Source organism: Xyrauchen texanus, chromosome 1 (assembly GCF_025860055.1).
Source record: "Xyrauchen texanus isolate HMW12.3.18 chromosome 1, RBS_HiC_50CHRs, whole genome shotgun sequence".
In the NCBI taxonomy this organism is placed as follows: Eukaryota; Metazoa; Chordata; class Actinopteri; order Cypriniformes; family Catostomidae; genus Xyrauchen; species Xyrauchen texanus.
The window spans coordinates 31,102,919-31,120,116 of NC_068276.1; the positions used below are offsets into that span (position 1 = coordinate 31,102,919).

At 38.9% G+C, this 17,198-nt stretch overlaps 1 protein-coding gene across 1 annotated transcript in view; it reads right to left on the reverse strand.

Moving 5' to 3' along the window:
- Window positions 1-674: 674 nt before the first annotated feature.
- smad3a (SMAD family member 3a) overlaps window positions 675-17,198 on the reverse strand; it is a 62,975-nt gene continuing 46,451 nt past the window's right edge. The window contains exons 5-9 of the mRNA XM_052127929.1: window positions 16,080-16,130; window positions 15,205-15,417; window positions 7,552-7,689; window positions 7,277-7,421; window positions 675-3,239 (exon numbers count right to left, since the gene is read on the reverse strand). Of these exons, the coding sequence (XP_051983889.1) occupies window positions 3,116-3,239; window positions 7,277-7,421; window positions 7,552-7,689; window positions 15,205-15,417; window positions 16,080-16,130 (671 nt within the window). The 3' untranslated portion in view covers window positions 675-3,115. The remainder of the gene's footprint in view (window positions 3,240-7,276; window positions 7,422-7,551; window positions 7,690-15,204; window positions 15,418-16,079; window positions 16,131-17,198) is intronic.

A 17,198-nucleotide genomic window follows, 5' to 3' on the forward strand; every position in this document is an offset into this window, starting at 1 on the left:
TCTAGAAGAGAACAATTTCAGCTCCCTCTTAAACCTGAAACAGATCTTGACACAGGATGGCATATTTCAAGAAGCTGTGAAATATTCATAAACCTCAGTGTTAGTAGGTTTAGACTCCCAAACATTATCTTTAATTTCCAGCAGCAAAGCTGGGTCACTAAACTCCCAGTCTGGTGTCTGGGTCATCAAAGAGGACTAGATGTGCAGCATGTTGCTGATATTGTGTAGCAACATTTGCCTTAAATTATCAATAGCTTGGCATTTAGCTCCATTCATAGCTATTTACAAGAGTGTTTGAAGAAAGATTACGATGACAATGGTGGAGGATCAACAGGGTTTTGTGTCAGTACATCATTTATCCAATTGAAAATGCACCAGGTGATCCATTAATACATCAAGTTGCCACACACACCTGGAATACTTCAGCGTAAGCAAGTCACTTCACTAATAACACTGACAGACATTTAGGTGTGTAGGTGAGGTTCAGCAGGGAAGGAGTGTGCACACGGTCACTGGCCAGGGTTGGGTTATCACTAATGCACATTGTCAGGAACCACACACAACATTGTCATGAAGTAGGACATTTGTAAAAAATAAATAACTAAATAAATGACTGCAAAATCAGACCAATATTAATAATAGTTTTTCATTTCAGAAGAACAACACATTTTTCTTTAACATATTTATTAATAGTACAACAATAGCAAATAATGCTTTTTTTTTCTCTTGACAAACTTTAAGGATGGAGAGAAACAATAAAGATAATTATACAAAGAAGAAATCTAAGAAATGTCAAGCACAACAATCACCACTAAGCCACAAAGTCACTGAATGGGAAATGTTAACACAAGCACAATAAATGCACATTACTTAAAATATCCTCAACAATTTGTTGAGAAAATAAGATTTGATTTTTCCTCTCAAAGGAAACATCTGTTTGCTTAGATGGACAATAAATCATTTCCTGACTAAAATCAGTACCTTCTATGTTGTCCTTGCCAGATGACACAAAGATGTTATAAATACATTTCGAGGAATCCTAGTCATTCAATAATATCATGCTGACGTTACCAAAGTAAAGTCTCAGAGCATTTAAATCACACAACAGTCCTTATGGACATTTATGCGCACAGATATCATACATTTTTTCTAATGTCTGTGATGCACCTAACTGATATTCTGAACTTCATTATTCCTCTACAACACATTACAACACCTTTTAGATTTAAAAAAGGCATGCAAAGTGCTTGTTCCTCATTGCAAGCACTTTAAAAAGGACTGAATAGGACCTGGATTTTACGAAGCTCATTATGATAAAACATTTCCATTCTTAAAGCCCCTCTCCATATCCTATGAGCATCTGACATATAAAAATACAGGGATAGCCTTACAAAGATCTGCCAGCAGTACCACCTCCCCTCCTCAGTGATTACAAAAGTGGAGGTAAGAGCATTTACTTTCCCCGTCCCTGTTCTGAAAAAATATTTGGTAGCAAAATAAAGTCTACAGTACAAATGGCATGAGTTTCAGTAAACAGGCATGCGTCATCAATATATCAGGCATATTTACAAGTTCAGCTGAGAAAAGATCACAACTCTGAGTAATCCAACATCGGACGACCGATTTACTAAACAATATGCATAACTGCCTGCCTGTGTAGAATTCTCTAATATACTATGTACAGAATCTGTGTTATGAGAGTTGATGCAAAGGCACACAGCTGATCTACGTCTTTTTGTAATGAACCTTTAAAACTCTGCACAATATCAAAAAACATTTAATGCCAACATTATAGGATCTGAATTGTTAACTATGTAATGCCCACTGAAGATGTTTTTTTAATTTTTTGGTAAAATCCACCAAAACTTCCAAAAGGAATTTCTTTTCCAAAGCTGATAAAGTGATGTAGAACAGTTGCAAACAATATCACTCAATCTCCAGAGCTTGAAGAGTTCCTGACCGGAGAACAATGACAGCTCCAACCACATGCAAATGTTACAAATCCTTAAACTCAGTTTTAATTTCACATTCATTCACTCCAAACATACAGAACTCCACTGAATCTGTGAGGACAGCTCAGAGAGACACATCTGTTTCACTATAGACAAAACTGAAATCAACTCTAGAGCGGATACTACAGAAACCAACATATACGCACACACGCACAGAGGACGGCTCCCACACAACCTGCACACATACTTATAGACACACGCTTAGCATGGGTCCATTATGAGATACATAAACAGTACAAATGGAACTCTGCTGTAGGAGGAAATTGAGGCTCTCAGCTCAACATCTGAACAATGACAAAAGCCCCTAACATTTCATCAAACATAAGAGATATTAGCATATAAAACACAAGATAACATAATCCATCATGTGCACATATGAAGATGACATTGTTTGCCATTTTGTAGCCTGTGCAGAGAATTGTAGAGAGGTGTTATCATCACACAATAATGTAATGGGTGATTGACTAAAAGTAATTTGGGCTTAAGTGTTTGCATACATTGTTACCATTAAAGGCTTTACAGAGTTGTGCCAGGTTAGACACCGGGTATAAAAGACATTCATTTTGATTCTCATTAGGAAGGAGAAGCACTGAGTCATATTGATATGTACTACTTAACATATATGACAAGGGCCAAGTTTCCATTATTTTGATAAAACCAAAACAAAGAGGAAAATTCAGACAGTTTAACAGGGATTTTAAAAGCTTCATGTCTTTACTTTAGAAAAAAAGCACTTTTATTTTCTAAAAATAATCAAGCATCTAATATGCATGTTATGGTAAACATGTACCTAACAACAGCATCACGTAAGATGAGAGAGAGAGGAGATCTTACATACATGTACACATGCTACTGTATATAACAAAATATATAACAAATGGCAACATTTTATAAAAACAAAAAAAAATATGCAAACGATACCATTATAAAACAAAAATGAATATATGCACATATTGTGATAGACTCCTCCAACGTGAGACAAACACATGTGAAAGTGCTACTGAGTCTGTGAAAGAAGGACCCAATTGGCAGGTTGGTATAAAGGTCTTCAGCCTTTGACTCCTGAAGGAACTTTTTACTTGTTTGTACAGAGAGAGCTTTTCCTATGACACACTGGAGCAACGGATGGAGGGGGAGCCCATTTGAGTGAGCACTTTGTCCAGCCACTGCAGAGGTCCGTTCAGGTGCAGTTCTATCCAGCAGGGGGTGCTAGTCACTGTCTGCCGCCTGACAGTGTACAAAGGAGAGAGATAAATAGAAAGCAAGAGGTAAGAAAAGAAGTAGCCCCCCCCCCCCCCACGTGGCATCTGCAAGCATATGATGCATTTTCCTCATAACTCACTTAACTTCTTTTTCACTTTGTATTCCACTCACTTCCATTAATATTCATGCAAACATGGGAGAGCAGAAATTCAAGCATATTTGTAGAAGTTGTCTTTTTGCAGCACACCAAAGTTCAAGTTTGATTAACTCGGTCCTGATAATTCATATAGTGAAAAGATGTCACACTTATGTATGTCACAGACTGACCTTTTCTGGCTTAATATGAAGAATAAACATGTCAAAGCTTTGCTTCACTTTTAACCAACTGGTCTGAAACTTAAGTTTAGTGAACGTATAAGTAAATTACCACCCAGGTGCCCTTGCAGAATAACCACAGGAGTACAGTAGTTCCTCAAATTTCCAACAATGGACATGTTTGACAACCAGAAAGTGCCCAACTACTTTTTGTGTTTTTATTTTGAGCAATATGTTTTTTTTTTTTTTTATCATTTAAAACCTAACAAAATTATTTTCGTGAAATTTTGCCCTTGAAAGTATTTGTGCTATCTTTCTTTAAAATAAGTGCTGCTTTGTTAAGTATGTTGTTATCTAATGCAATGACCAATGTATATTTGTTTGTGTGGCAAACATGTAAAAAAAATAATAATATTAGGGATTTTTCATACCAATTATCTATAGATTTTCTTATAATTAATAATTGTATAATTTATACAATTCATAAATCATCCACTAACATACTTTACTGTAAATGGCAGACAGACAGTTTAGGCCAGTTCTGGAGTCTGCCGATTTGTCTGGATATGAGCACAGTTCAAGTCCCTCACAGGGATGGTACTTACTGCCAAACACAATTATCTTACATTCCACAATGCTTACACAACGCCCCCATCTCAGTCCCCGTTGGATGTATGCACACACACACACACACACACACACACACTGAATAGGCTCTTCCCTGGAACACTTGTTCATGACACCTCACACTGTTCATGTTCCACTCCTCACTGAAAGCTCCACTAATCTTTCAACCCACACACACGGATGTGTGTAAAATCTCAGTCCTCCTCCTACCTGAGTTAGTAACTTAAGCACTGGAAGAGTCATTCAATTTTTTTTTTTTACATTTACTTCCTAGTTCTTTTTCACTTTAAATATATATTCATTACAGCTTTATAAAACAATGACGTGGCTGCACGTTGTTGTTAGTTTCAAACACCTTCCCTTTTTGATTGTTTTACTGTGCCTCCCGCTCTCTGACAATTTTCTCAGTGAATGTCTCAGCTGTCTATTAACAGGTCCCAGACAGTTCACAAGGACAGAAATAGAGCATAGGCACATACCACAGCCTCAAAGTTGGCCAGAGAGAGAAAAAAGTAGTGGAAGTAGAGAAAATTGGCATAAAAAAAAGGAAGTGAAAATATGAAAGAAAAAGGCTCTTCCTAAATTCAGGATTAACCTTATCCAGTCACATACTGTGAAATTAAATATTTGAAGGTGCACAAACAATTTCTTTCTTCAGATTACTAAATTTATAAACAAAAAAAATGTAAAATAATTTTGAAATATATGTATAGAATTATGTAAACTCACATGAGATGAAGATTCTAGTCATATCAGTCTTACAGAAAAACTTGCTTTATTTTACAAATGGACTGGGCACACATTTATGAGTACAGGCCCAGTCTGACCATTGTTACTTCATTTCAATAATCCCATGTAATTGGACACTTTCACTCGTGGAATAAATTAATAATTTTTACAATGACATCGGTAACTGAGAGCATATGTGTGATGCTGCATCTACTCTGCTAAGTGTAAGCGCAGCATAAACCTACATTTTACTGAATGCAACTTCAGTATGTAAGGTTTTTGGAGAAACAATGGTGGATGCATAATTTATGCTTACAAGTTAAATTGGGAAGAGGTTGATTCTGAAGTCTAGTTTAGTTATTGACCAAGGAACCTGGGGCAGATCATGACATTGAGCTCAGACACTGGCACTGTGCTGTCCTACGTCATGATGTTTGCTGACTTGATGGTAATATCTTCTCTGGTATTAATAAAGTGTACAATCATAATAAACAGTTTAAATGTGCCATTTTTGATACGCACCCCCTTTTTGAGCACAAACCATGAAAATGACATACATGAACTTAAATATTAGTATTTACTGGACCCTTTGGAGTATGGACACAGTTGTAGTATCTTTTGAAAGACACTTTGGGCTTTATTTCCCAAGTTTCAGAATTAATATATGTTGTTATTTTTTAAAGTTAGAGAGGCTGAAGTTTTTGCTGAACATGTTTTTATAATCTACAAAAAACAATAATAAACGTGCAAAGACAACCCAGAAATACAATGTTCTCAAAGCCACAAGTCTAAATTAGTTACATTTCAAATTTGAAGATGATCTATCAAAAAATGAGGTTCCTGTAAGCTGTTTTCTCTGAAAATCGCTGCCGGTTTACAGGATAAAATTAAGGCTCTGCCTTTCAAGATGACACAAAATCTGACCGCACTCTATGGCTATTCTGAATTAAAACTACGCCCCATTTTTAAAAATAGACGTTTTGTTTATGAGACTCTAATATATAAGATAATATTCTGTTTTACAACATGAATGCTGCTCAGATTGCATAGTTTGTTGAAGAACGATGACGAAAGACAATTCTTTCAGGCAAGATCTCATGTAAACAATGGAGAATATATCAATATATCAATATTTCTAAGATTGATCACTTTTATGGACAAAAAGTGCTATTGGATGTTCTTCAATGAATGCTTGTCATGGACAATTGACCCGAGGTGGCTAATTGGATTCATCTGGCAATCGTGTTTTCATAAAAAAGGTATGAAGTCCCTGTTTCTGGAGCATTGCTATCATGAATACGAGATCGGATATCAATGTTGAACCCTTAGACCTTTGTATGTATAATTTGTTAACACTCTTTACATTTATAGACGGTAAATTATATACTAAATTTACGCAGAGTGATGTCACCACCACATGTGGGGAAATGCATATCAACAGGTTAAATGGCAAAAAGGAGAGCTTGTTTAAGCTCTTAGAGAAGGGGGAGCTGGAAGTGGGGAGATGCGGAGAGGCGTGAGAGAGAGAGAGAGAGAGAGAGAGAGAGAGAGTGGGTGTCTGCTGAAATCTGACACGGCTCAGATTGTGTCTCCCCAGGCCAAGCTGTCTGGAAACCATAGTCTCACTCTCTCCACACCAGTCTCAATCTTTCCCACTCTCTCTTCTCATGCTTTCTCTATGGATGTTCCTGGTCAAAGCCGACAACTGCTTCTGATTAGGGTATTGGTTCCACAATGAAGTTACTCAACAGAGCAAGACAGGGAGAGAGAGAGAGAGAGAGAGAGAGAGAGAGAGACCAGGAAACTCTGACACTTCTCCAAGTACAGCATATGTGAGTTTGCTTGGTGTGGCATGATTTGCCAGTGCAGACCTAACAGTTTATACAAATGACAAGCTAAGCTGGTGGACATCATCTTGTCTTGCTACATCAGAGCCAATGCATGCCAGACTGGGCAGAACAGTTACCATAGCCTGTCAGACCCTGTCATGATCTTATATGGTGCTGTAGGCACATATTAAATGTTTTAAATATTAAAATTGTTTCAAAGCTACTGTTATAGTGTATTACATTCAAATCACAACTATTTTGTTCATAATATTAATAAGGCATTACAATAAATGTGAAGTAAACGTAAAAAAGGTTAACCAAACAAAAGAAGCATTTGTACTTTTTTTAGTCAGTCGGTACTCATGATCCAGTTTCCACACATAAAGTCTTATTGTTGCATGTCTTAATCAGGGTTTAACAGGAAGCACAGTGGCTTCTGTGGTTTTGGGTAACACCACTTCACAAGTGACACAAAACTCTGAGTGAGTCAAAACAAGGCTACATTCCAAGTGAGATGAAAAAAGAGATTTGAAGGGAGTGAATTGATGGCAGTAACTGTACCTGTACTCGGCTCCCCAGCCCTTCACGAAGCTCATGCGAATGGTGCACATGCGGGTGAGCTGATACACGGCTTCAAAGCCCTGATTCACAGACTGGGCCAATAGAGCTGCGAACTCCTGATTATTAAAAATCTTCAGATTACAGCCTGGGTGGACATAAAGTGGTTTGAATGAAGCATCATGACATCAAATTCAACCAGCTAAAAACTGAGTTCAGCTAAACGGCATGCATCAACTCTTGGGGTAAGGATCTCCTTTAGGGTAAGAGTCGCTTACCTGGTGGGATCTTGCAGACAGTGGCAGGGTGCCAGCCATAACGCTGATTACAGTTGGGGCTCTGGACAAAGATGGCGCTGTCACTTAGACACTCTGCAAACACTTCCCCTCCAATGTAGTACAAGCGCACACCTCGGCCTGCAAAAACCAAGGTTGTCACAAGTGTATAAATGAGACAAAAGTGTACAAATGAAAAACAAAATTGTAAATGCTTTAAAAAAATGGCAAGTGTGGAATATCTATTTTTTAATAATGAACTACTTGCAGTCACATAAAGTGACACTATGCAAGGGTTGATCCGCTTAAACTTTGCTATAATTATCCTTTTAAGCAATATTAACCAGTGAGAACTGAAATAGTTTTGTTAGCTAAACTGTGCTGGGAGTGCAGGATATAGAAACATTTGAAATCGTCAGCCTGTGGGGCATTAAAAAGCACTTACATTCTCACGCGTCTGATGCCTCGCAAGACCAAGATGGCAGAGGTTGTGCTTAGTGGCAGCGAACATCATGACGTAGCTCAGGATATCTCAAACATTTATGCAGCACTGATGAAAATCTCAACCGACATGGAGAGACTCGCAGAAAAAGGTAGAGCGATCACATCCATGGAGCTGAACATTTCCACCCTGATCAAAAGATCTTTTTATTTTTTAAGATTTTGGAAACGTATGGGTTTGGGAAACCATTTATTGGATGGATTAAGTAACTTTACAAACAACCGTAAACAGCAGTGCAAATTAATGGATTCATTTCAGATTATCTTTCTCATGGTAGAGGAACACGGCAAGGTTGTCCTCTCTCCCCTTTATTGTTCTGTCTTGCCCTGGAACTATTAGCAGCCACAATAAGATTTTTTTTTTCCTGATGTTGTTGTAGGAGGTGTTGTGCATACACTTCTACTCTATGCAGATGATACAGTTGAAGTCAGAAGTTTACATACACAGCCAAATACATTTAAACTCAGTTTTTCACAATTCCTGACATTTAATCGTAGAAAACATTCCCTGTGTTAGGTCAGTTAGGATCACTACTTTATTTTAAGAATGTGAAATGTCAGAATAATAGCAGAGATAATGATTTATTTAATCTTTTATTTCTTTCATCACATTCCCATTTGTTCAGAAGTTTACATAAACTTTGTTAGTATTTGGTAGCATTGCCTTTAAATTGTTTAACTTGGGTCAAATATTTTGCGTGGACTTCTACAAGCTTCTCACTATAAATTGCTGGAATTTTGGCCCATTCCTCCAGACAGAACTGGTGTAACTGAGTCAGGTTTGTAGGCCTCCTTGCTTGCACATGCTTTTTCAGTTCTGCCCACAAATTTTCTATTGGATAATTTGGGTCATTGTCCATTTGGAAGACCCATTTGCAACCGAGCTTTAACTTCCTGGCTGATGTCTGAAGATTTTGCTTCAATATATCCACATAATTTTCCTTCCTCATGATGCCATCTATTTTGTGAAGTGCACTAGTCCCTCTTGTAGCAAAGCATCCCCACAACAAGATGCTGACACCCCCTTGCTTCATGGTTGGGATGGTGTAACAATACAATGGTCATTATGGCCAATTATGGCAACAATGGTCATTATGGCCAAACATTAAACATTTTATTTCATTAGATCAGAGAACATTTCTCCAAAAAGTAAGATCTTTGTCCCCATATGCACTTGCAAACTGTAGTCTGGCTTTTTTATGGCGGTTTTGGTGCAGTATCTTCTTCCTTGCTGAGCAGCCTTGTCTTCATGTTTCCACAAGATTTGCACTTTCGCACAAAACTACTCTCATCTCTGGGACACAGAATGTGTCTCTTTCCTGAGTGGTATGATGGCTGCATGGTCCCATGATGTTTATACAGTACTTGTATACTATTGAATGAACAGATATATGTGGTACCTTCAGGCGCTCTGAAATTGCTCCCAAGGATGAACCACACTTGTGGAGGTCCACAATTGTTTTTCTGAGGTCTTGGCTGATTTCTTTTGATTTTCCCATTATGTCAAGAAAAGAGGCACTGAGTTTGAAGGTAGGCCTTAAAATACATACACAAGTACACCTCCAATTTAATACACCTCCTATCAGAAGCTAATTGGCTAATTGTCTAAAGGCTTTTAAAATAATTTTCCAAGTTGCTTAAAGGCACAGTTAACTTAGTGTATGCCAATGTCTGACCCAATGGAGTTGTAGTATAGTCAATTAAAAGTGAAACAATCTGTCTGTAAACAATTATTGGACAAATTACTTGTGTCATGCACGACTTGCCAAAACTATAGTTTGCTAATATTACATCTGGGGAGTGGTTAAACATTAGTTTCAATGACTTCAACCTAAGTGTATGTAAACTTCTGACTTCAACTGTATATTATTATTTGTCTCCGACCCTAGAAGATCTATGCCTACCCTCCATAGAATTATTAATTCTTTCTCCAAATTTTCAGGATACAGGCTGAACTGGTCTAAATCGGAAGCTATTTCCCTACCAGAGCTTTCCAACCTGTTGCCTTTCAGTGGCCCAAGAAAGGTATTGGGTATATATTTCCAGCAAATTTGAGAGATTTAGTTAGTTATTTTGACCCATTAATGAAAATATTCTTAAGCGATGTTGATAAGTGGGCTTCACTACATTTGTCTATGGCTGGGAAGGTCAATGCTATAAAAATTAATTGTATCCCCAAATTCAACTATCAACTTGATAGATTATTATGTATTTTATTTGGAATGGTAAACGACTCCGGATGCATTTCAGTAAGTTACATAGACCAATTGACAAAGGAGGTTTAGGCCTCCCCCAAATTTGGTTTTATTACTATGCTTTTAATCTTAGACACCTGGCCCATTGGTCTCTTCCACCAGAGAGAGCCTCTCCCTTTTCCTTGGCCCAATCTCATGACTGCAAAGTCTTTCTATTAAATTGCCTAGAGAAGCAAAAATGCATCCTATTATTTCACATTTACATTCAGTATGGACAAAAGTTTCTTACATGTTAAATTCTGATACATTCCTAAATGTTTCCTCAATTATATGACTGAACCCCAAATTATGTATTAACAAGTCCTACATTTGCTGAAAAGAATGGACCGAGAAGGGTGTTGCTACCCTTGGTGACCTTTATGAAAAGATCATTTGAAAATATAACACAGCAAGGTATTTTCAGGTATTTACAGCTGCACCATTTACTTTGTAATATTTTTGCTCGCCATCCAGGGTAGTGAGAGTGGACGAGCGGAGGAGTCGGTAACGGGCAGTAAAAGGTACCTTCCTTTTTTCTGACTGTCTGCTCTTTATGCTCTTCTGGGAAGAACAGTACCAGGGGAGCGTGGCTGTGAGCGGCGCTCGGAGCCGAGGTACCAGTCGTCAAGCCGCGAAGGCTGTGGGGAGGACGGAGGGTTCCAGTCCAGCCCACGCTCACGGCAGCCCGGGCAAGCATGTCGGCCATCTGCGCATCTGCCTCAGACTGGGTGGGCTGGCCTGAAGGCGGCAGCCCAGTCTAGTATTCCGCGTCAGACGCCTGGACGCTCTCCTATGCAGCGGCGATGTCATTATCCAAGTCCAGGAGCTCAAGCGAGAATGCCGGCTGGCTGTGAGGCGAGCTGCACTTATCCTGAACTCAGACAGAAGCGAGCGAGCGTGTTGGGGGCGGGTGGTTCGTGGGGATTTAACCGGCAAAACCGAGCCCGTCGTTATCCCCATATCGACTTCATTGCCAGCCGGGTCGTCCTCAATCCCGTGGGAATAATGAGCGACGCGGGGGGCGGCTGAAGTGGCATTCACCTTGTGGAAGGATAGCCACGACCGCAACGATGCCTTGGTCATGTTCTCGCAATGAGTACATGAGCCATCCACGAACGCCACCTCAGTATGACCGCATCTAGGAACAACACAGGGGCGGAAAGCATCTTGGAAAAGACACGTCCAGAAAAGGACGTTCAACGCCGTTGTGTATTGCTCTTTTGTGAGTGGACAGCTCAAACTCTTTTAGAGAAATCAAAACACTTTTAGGAGGACAACACTCTTTTAACAGTGAAAAGTGCTGTCGAAGTGCCCAGGGGCGTAGTCAGCACAGCGTGCAGAGAGAGAGAACGCCAGCTGGAAACGCGCCGTAGATCCAAAAGCAATGCTTCTCGCTGACAGAGGTGAGTGAAACAGTGGTGAACTTTTCTGACTGGCACTCGCTGCCCCGTGTCCCTTTATGTCTGCCAACTTGACATTGGCCTTTTCTTAGGCTCAGAGGTACGTTTGGCGTCCCAGGAAGACGCCTTGTGTTACTTCATTGGACACAACATCGAGTGAGTGACAGAAGGGGAACCAGTGTTTTATTTTTTTCCTTTTTGTTTTTTCTTTCTTTTTTTTTTTATGTTTCAACTTGCATCTGGACTTTAAAGGATTCAGATCTCTTGTTTTGATCAGTCAACTTTTCATTCACACAGTAATTTTTTGGAACCCATTTAACTTAAATATTGTTATAAATTGTAAAAAATACTAATGATGACAACAATAATAATAATAACAACAATAAATTGTTATTAATATTATTATTATTGTCTTTTAATTTTAAATAAAACAGTAATATATTAAATTTGTGCACTTTTTAAACATTCACGCTTTTATTTTAACATTCTAAACTCTCCAGGATGTCTTGTATGTATATTTTTAGGCAAGTTCACAGTAGTTTAATTGGCTTCTTATTCAAATTCTGGTAAAAATGCATCGCATGTGTCATATGAACTGTTTAATGATGTTTTAATGGTTCTTTTATGTCACTTTTGGAGCTGGACAGTAAAGAACATGACTCACACAGTTTGGATTGGGCTCGTCAGGCCGATACCCGATCCATTTAAATCTTCAGTATCACAACCGATACCTATCCAGATATCAGATTGGTGCATCCCTACTTTGTATGGTGCTCAGAAAGGGTCATGAAGCGTCAGTGTATTACTTGTTGATTCAGAGTCTGGGTGATTGAGCCTTAATAGCTCTTAAGAAGTTACGGGAAAGAGATTTGAACTTGGTATTGAAAGTATTTAAAAAAAGGTTAGAACTATGTTTAGGGATGCAAGGGTATGCCTTATTCAGTTTAAGATTTTGCATTGTTTCTACTGGACTCCCTCTAGATTGTTTAGGCTTGGTTTAAAAGACACACCTACCCGCCGGTGATGTCAGTTGGAGGATGGAGGCAAAGCTCATGCTCTGTGGTTCTGCACTAAAATTAAAGAATTCTGGGTAAGAGTCCAGAATTTATTCTGTGAGGCACTAGATACTCAAATTTCATTCTGCCCTAGAATATGTATATTGGGCGATGGGGCGGTACTTATAGTAGGTGACAAATATATAGAAAAACTGGGTCCAAACAAGCTTAATGATTGGCAAACAGATTATTCTTAGAGGATGGATGTGAAAAGGCTCACCCTCATTTCAAGAATGCATTCAGCATTCTTATAAACAGCTTGACGGACTTGAAAAAAATGGGACAAATACTTAACCCTTCAAGAGGGATCTCAGTGAAGACCATGTGGAGAGAAATATGTTTGTGGTAAATATTGTAAATCGTATCCTTTGTGGAATTTTGCGTTTCTCCTTTTCTTTCTTTATTTGTAGATTTTTATTTTGTTTTATTATTTTTTATTTTGTGTGTATATACATGTGTGACTCAGGCTTGACCACAGAATGTTGTTGAGGGTTGGGGTGGGGTTTGGGATTGGGTGTTAAAAGGGGATAATTGTTTTATTCTGTTCAGGTACATTATGTTGCAATTTATTTTATTTTATATAATAAGAATCAATAAAAAACTGTTAAATCACTACTTGATTTTCTAAAGCTGCACTATGTAACATTTTTTAGTTACAAGTTAACTGTCGGGTCGGATTTGGCGAGAAATCGCTGGCTCATCCTTGAGTCATTACGTCACACAAAAAATAAATACCGTCTGTCACGTGTTCCGGCTGGGGACGCTATTCAGTTCTGTTCAGTCAGTCACTCACACACACAGTTCAGGACAGCAACGCAGCAGTCTGGATGGCTGTTTATATGTTATTTGTTTTGCCGAAGTTGTTTACCTGCTATAATGCACGGAAATGTTTTCTGGTACGGTTGTTGTCACGATTTTATTAATCTAATATCTCAATTGTTAACTGACTGAAATGTATCTACATTGTCAGGGGAGGTTACTGTGATGTGTTTACTAATATATGTAACTTCTGAAATTGACATCTTGTAATTCTAATATTGCATTTTTAAGCATATTATTTCCACGTTTTTATCCCCATCATGATTGAATCCTCTCTTTATGTTTTTAGTTTACGGTGTTATTGTGTGCATTGCCTACTTCTCTTGCATTATCAAGTGAGGCTGTACAATATAATAAAGTCTTCCATTGAACTCGTATCTGTTATGTCGTGTTATGTTTTGTCATGGTATGTCTTGTCCCTGTTCTTTCTCTTTACTCTGTCACCCTCTGCTGCCCTCTTTCGTTACCTCTCCTTTCCCTCTTCTCTCCTTCTCCAGCTGTTCCCTATCTTCCCTGAATACTCCGCTAATTCTCTTCCCACCTGTTCCCGTTTTCCTCTGATTGTCTTCTCTACTTCTTTCTCTGTTTTCGCTGCTTCCTTTGTCGAATTTTCACTTGAGTTTCTCTCTCCTAGGAATACATGCTCTGTCCGGTTTGTCGCTGTCCAGTCCTGTCCTGTAGGCATCTGCCTCACATAACTACCTGTTCACTCCTAACACCCGTTATTTGTATTCTGTCCAGCTCGCCTGGCGCTGCGAGAGAAGCGGACTACCACTATTGCTTCCTCGACCCTTGTCAACCCTGGGGGAGACCTACAACCAGTTGCTGCTCACTGCTACCCTCGGCTGCTACATTGTTTCGCCTCTCAGCGTATTAAGAAGTTTTCTGTTTTTTGCATCGCCCACTCTGCGGGTTGTTTATGTTCACTTTTATTCTCTCAAGGAGAGATTTATGTTTTTCATTATTGGCAACTTGAACCTACATTAAAAGACTCCTTTTGTTAATTTGCTTTTGGGTCCTCACTTACCTACACAACAGTATCAGCCATATAACAAGTTTCACTTCTTAAACTAAAATGTGTAGTACCATACACACATAAATAATAGATAAAACTCTTGAATAATCATATTAAAATATAATGGTAACTGGTTGTGGTTGAGGAGAGTCTCTGAGTCCACTCTTCGCTTTGAGTGTAATGTCAGAAAAGCACGATAAGTGTAAAATTAATTAATTCAAAATATGTAAATAAGAGTGTTTTTCATCTTCATCAACGCAAGTAATATTTCAGTTTTATATGTTCAATCGTGAATTTAATCATGAGATTCATCTGCCAGTAGGGCAGTGCAAAAACACGACTGACATAAAGTGTACTTCCGCTATTTGCTTGCAATTTTAAGTTGCAACCACAGATGTCGCTAGAGAGCACAAAATTGTGTGGTGCAGCTTTAAACAAACTACCTAAATCAGTTTGCTGAATAATTCCATTCAGTCCTAAAGTAACAGAAAATATTACTTTAAAACTATAATAGATAATATCAGCACAGTTTCACACAAAATTGTACAATTTGAGATGAAAGACAGAAAACAGTATGACCTTTCACTATTGTTGTCTTATGAATGAGTGACTGAGGCAGATGGTGTGTGTACCAATGTGTCTGCGCGTGAGCTCCACAGCAGCATTGCGGTTGACGTTGGACAGCAGGCCCAGGCAGAAGCGCTCAGAGTTGGACGGGTCTGTGAAGCCGTCTACTGTTAAAGAGGGCTGAGAGGCATGGAAAGTTTCACCGACTCTCTGGTTTAGCTCATAGTATGAAATCGAGCACCAGAATGCTGGTTCACAGTACGTCACTGGCTGTAGATCTGAGAAACAGGGAGAGAGAGACTGTGAAAAAAGAACAATGGAAGAAGAGAATCCAAGAGGCAAAATAGACAGAAAGAAATAGAAAGAAAAAGGGAAAAAGTCAGGCAAAGAAAAACAAACAAATGGGTGGGGATACAGAACACCCAAAGAGCATGGGGGCTGAAACTGACGACACAGTGATGTCAACAGCATATGTTAATTCCCAGAAATAAAGGCTGAATTGTGGAAACACCAACATCACTTGGACAGAAAACTGCAGCAAATTACAGGCTTACAGCACACACACACACACACACACACACACACACACACCACTGCTGTGGGGAAGAGAAATTGCTTGGGGATCTGGGCTGTGTCAGTAAAAGTGCAATCTGATAGACAATCTGATAGACAGGAATTGTAAGCCTTCCTTCGCTATGATGGTAACTGACAGGATGTTGTTCTGAATGTTTAGTGTGGGTGGTGTTTGACCAAGTTGTTTAGGGGACATAAAAACAATCCATTCAACAATCCATTTCCACTGAGATTGGAAACACATTTGTACAAACACTCAAAAATATACTCAAAGTAGAGACAGATTATATTCATCACACACACATGCACACGCACACACACACACACACACACACACACACACACACACACAATCAGTAAGAATTACCCAAGTTATTGTGGGCAGGAGACACAGGGTTTGGTGACAGGTTTGGAGACCCTGTAAAGAAATGGAAAGATCAATGAGTTCAATGTACACAGGACAAACGCAGCATTCATTCTTGATTACATTTTTAATAATTCAACAATCCATTAGTCAATTATTCGGCTTATACCACACTTGCCACTTGTACGTGTGTTTATCTCAAGATATTTCTTGTTTTCATCCTTCTTGAGCGAAGAAGTTTTTCCTTATGCCACTGATTAAATCAGTTAACTCGAAACTAAAGGTCGACCGATTAATTGGCCGGCCGATTAATCGGCCGATTTTTTGCATTTTTTACATAATCAGCATCGGCCAATATCCACGCATATCAAGCCGATTATTAGGCAGGCGCATCTGTGGGCAGCCTAGTGTTGTTGTGGAACACGTGTTCGACACACGCTGCCCCTAGAGTCATTTTCCAGCAGAGTGAGCTGACCTCATCCACTGCCTAAGGAAGGAGCTAAGTTCCTTGGAGAAAACAGTAAGGGTTAAATTTGTATAACTTCTTTAGATTTAATTAAAAACTTTTGATAAGTTACTGCCAACTTCAAGAAGAAACGTGACAAACGCGATAGTTGACATGACGTTCGGCTACTTTGGATATTGATAGCGTAGTTGAAGTTGCATTATCACAGCAGAAGGGTTGCTATCATGTCACAATAAGTAAGCAAGAATTTTGCAATTACAGACAGTGAATCTGAGACTTTTATTTGTTCTGTTTGTGTGTCTTATATTTGAGAGGGTTGTCACTCAATGCAGATAAATAAGTAATAAAAATATACCAACGCAGTATATGCTATTGAAGGACTGGCTTTGGTAAGCTCGGACGTTACCGGTTCTGCTGTCGGTACTGGAGAAATTAAGAAAATACAATCTTTATTGCTATAAAGAGAAAGTTATTTTATCTCGCCAGCCATTTCTATGTATAATAATATGAAACCATTTGTCTGTGATGCAATTTAGCTATTCGCAGTCAGAGAGAGAGAGAGAGAGAACTCGCTCACGCGGTGCCACAGCGAGCACAAAACGAGCCCAACACGAGCCCAGCATAATGAGTGACAGAACTAAACATTCAAACATAGC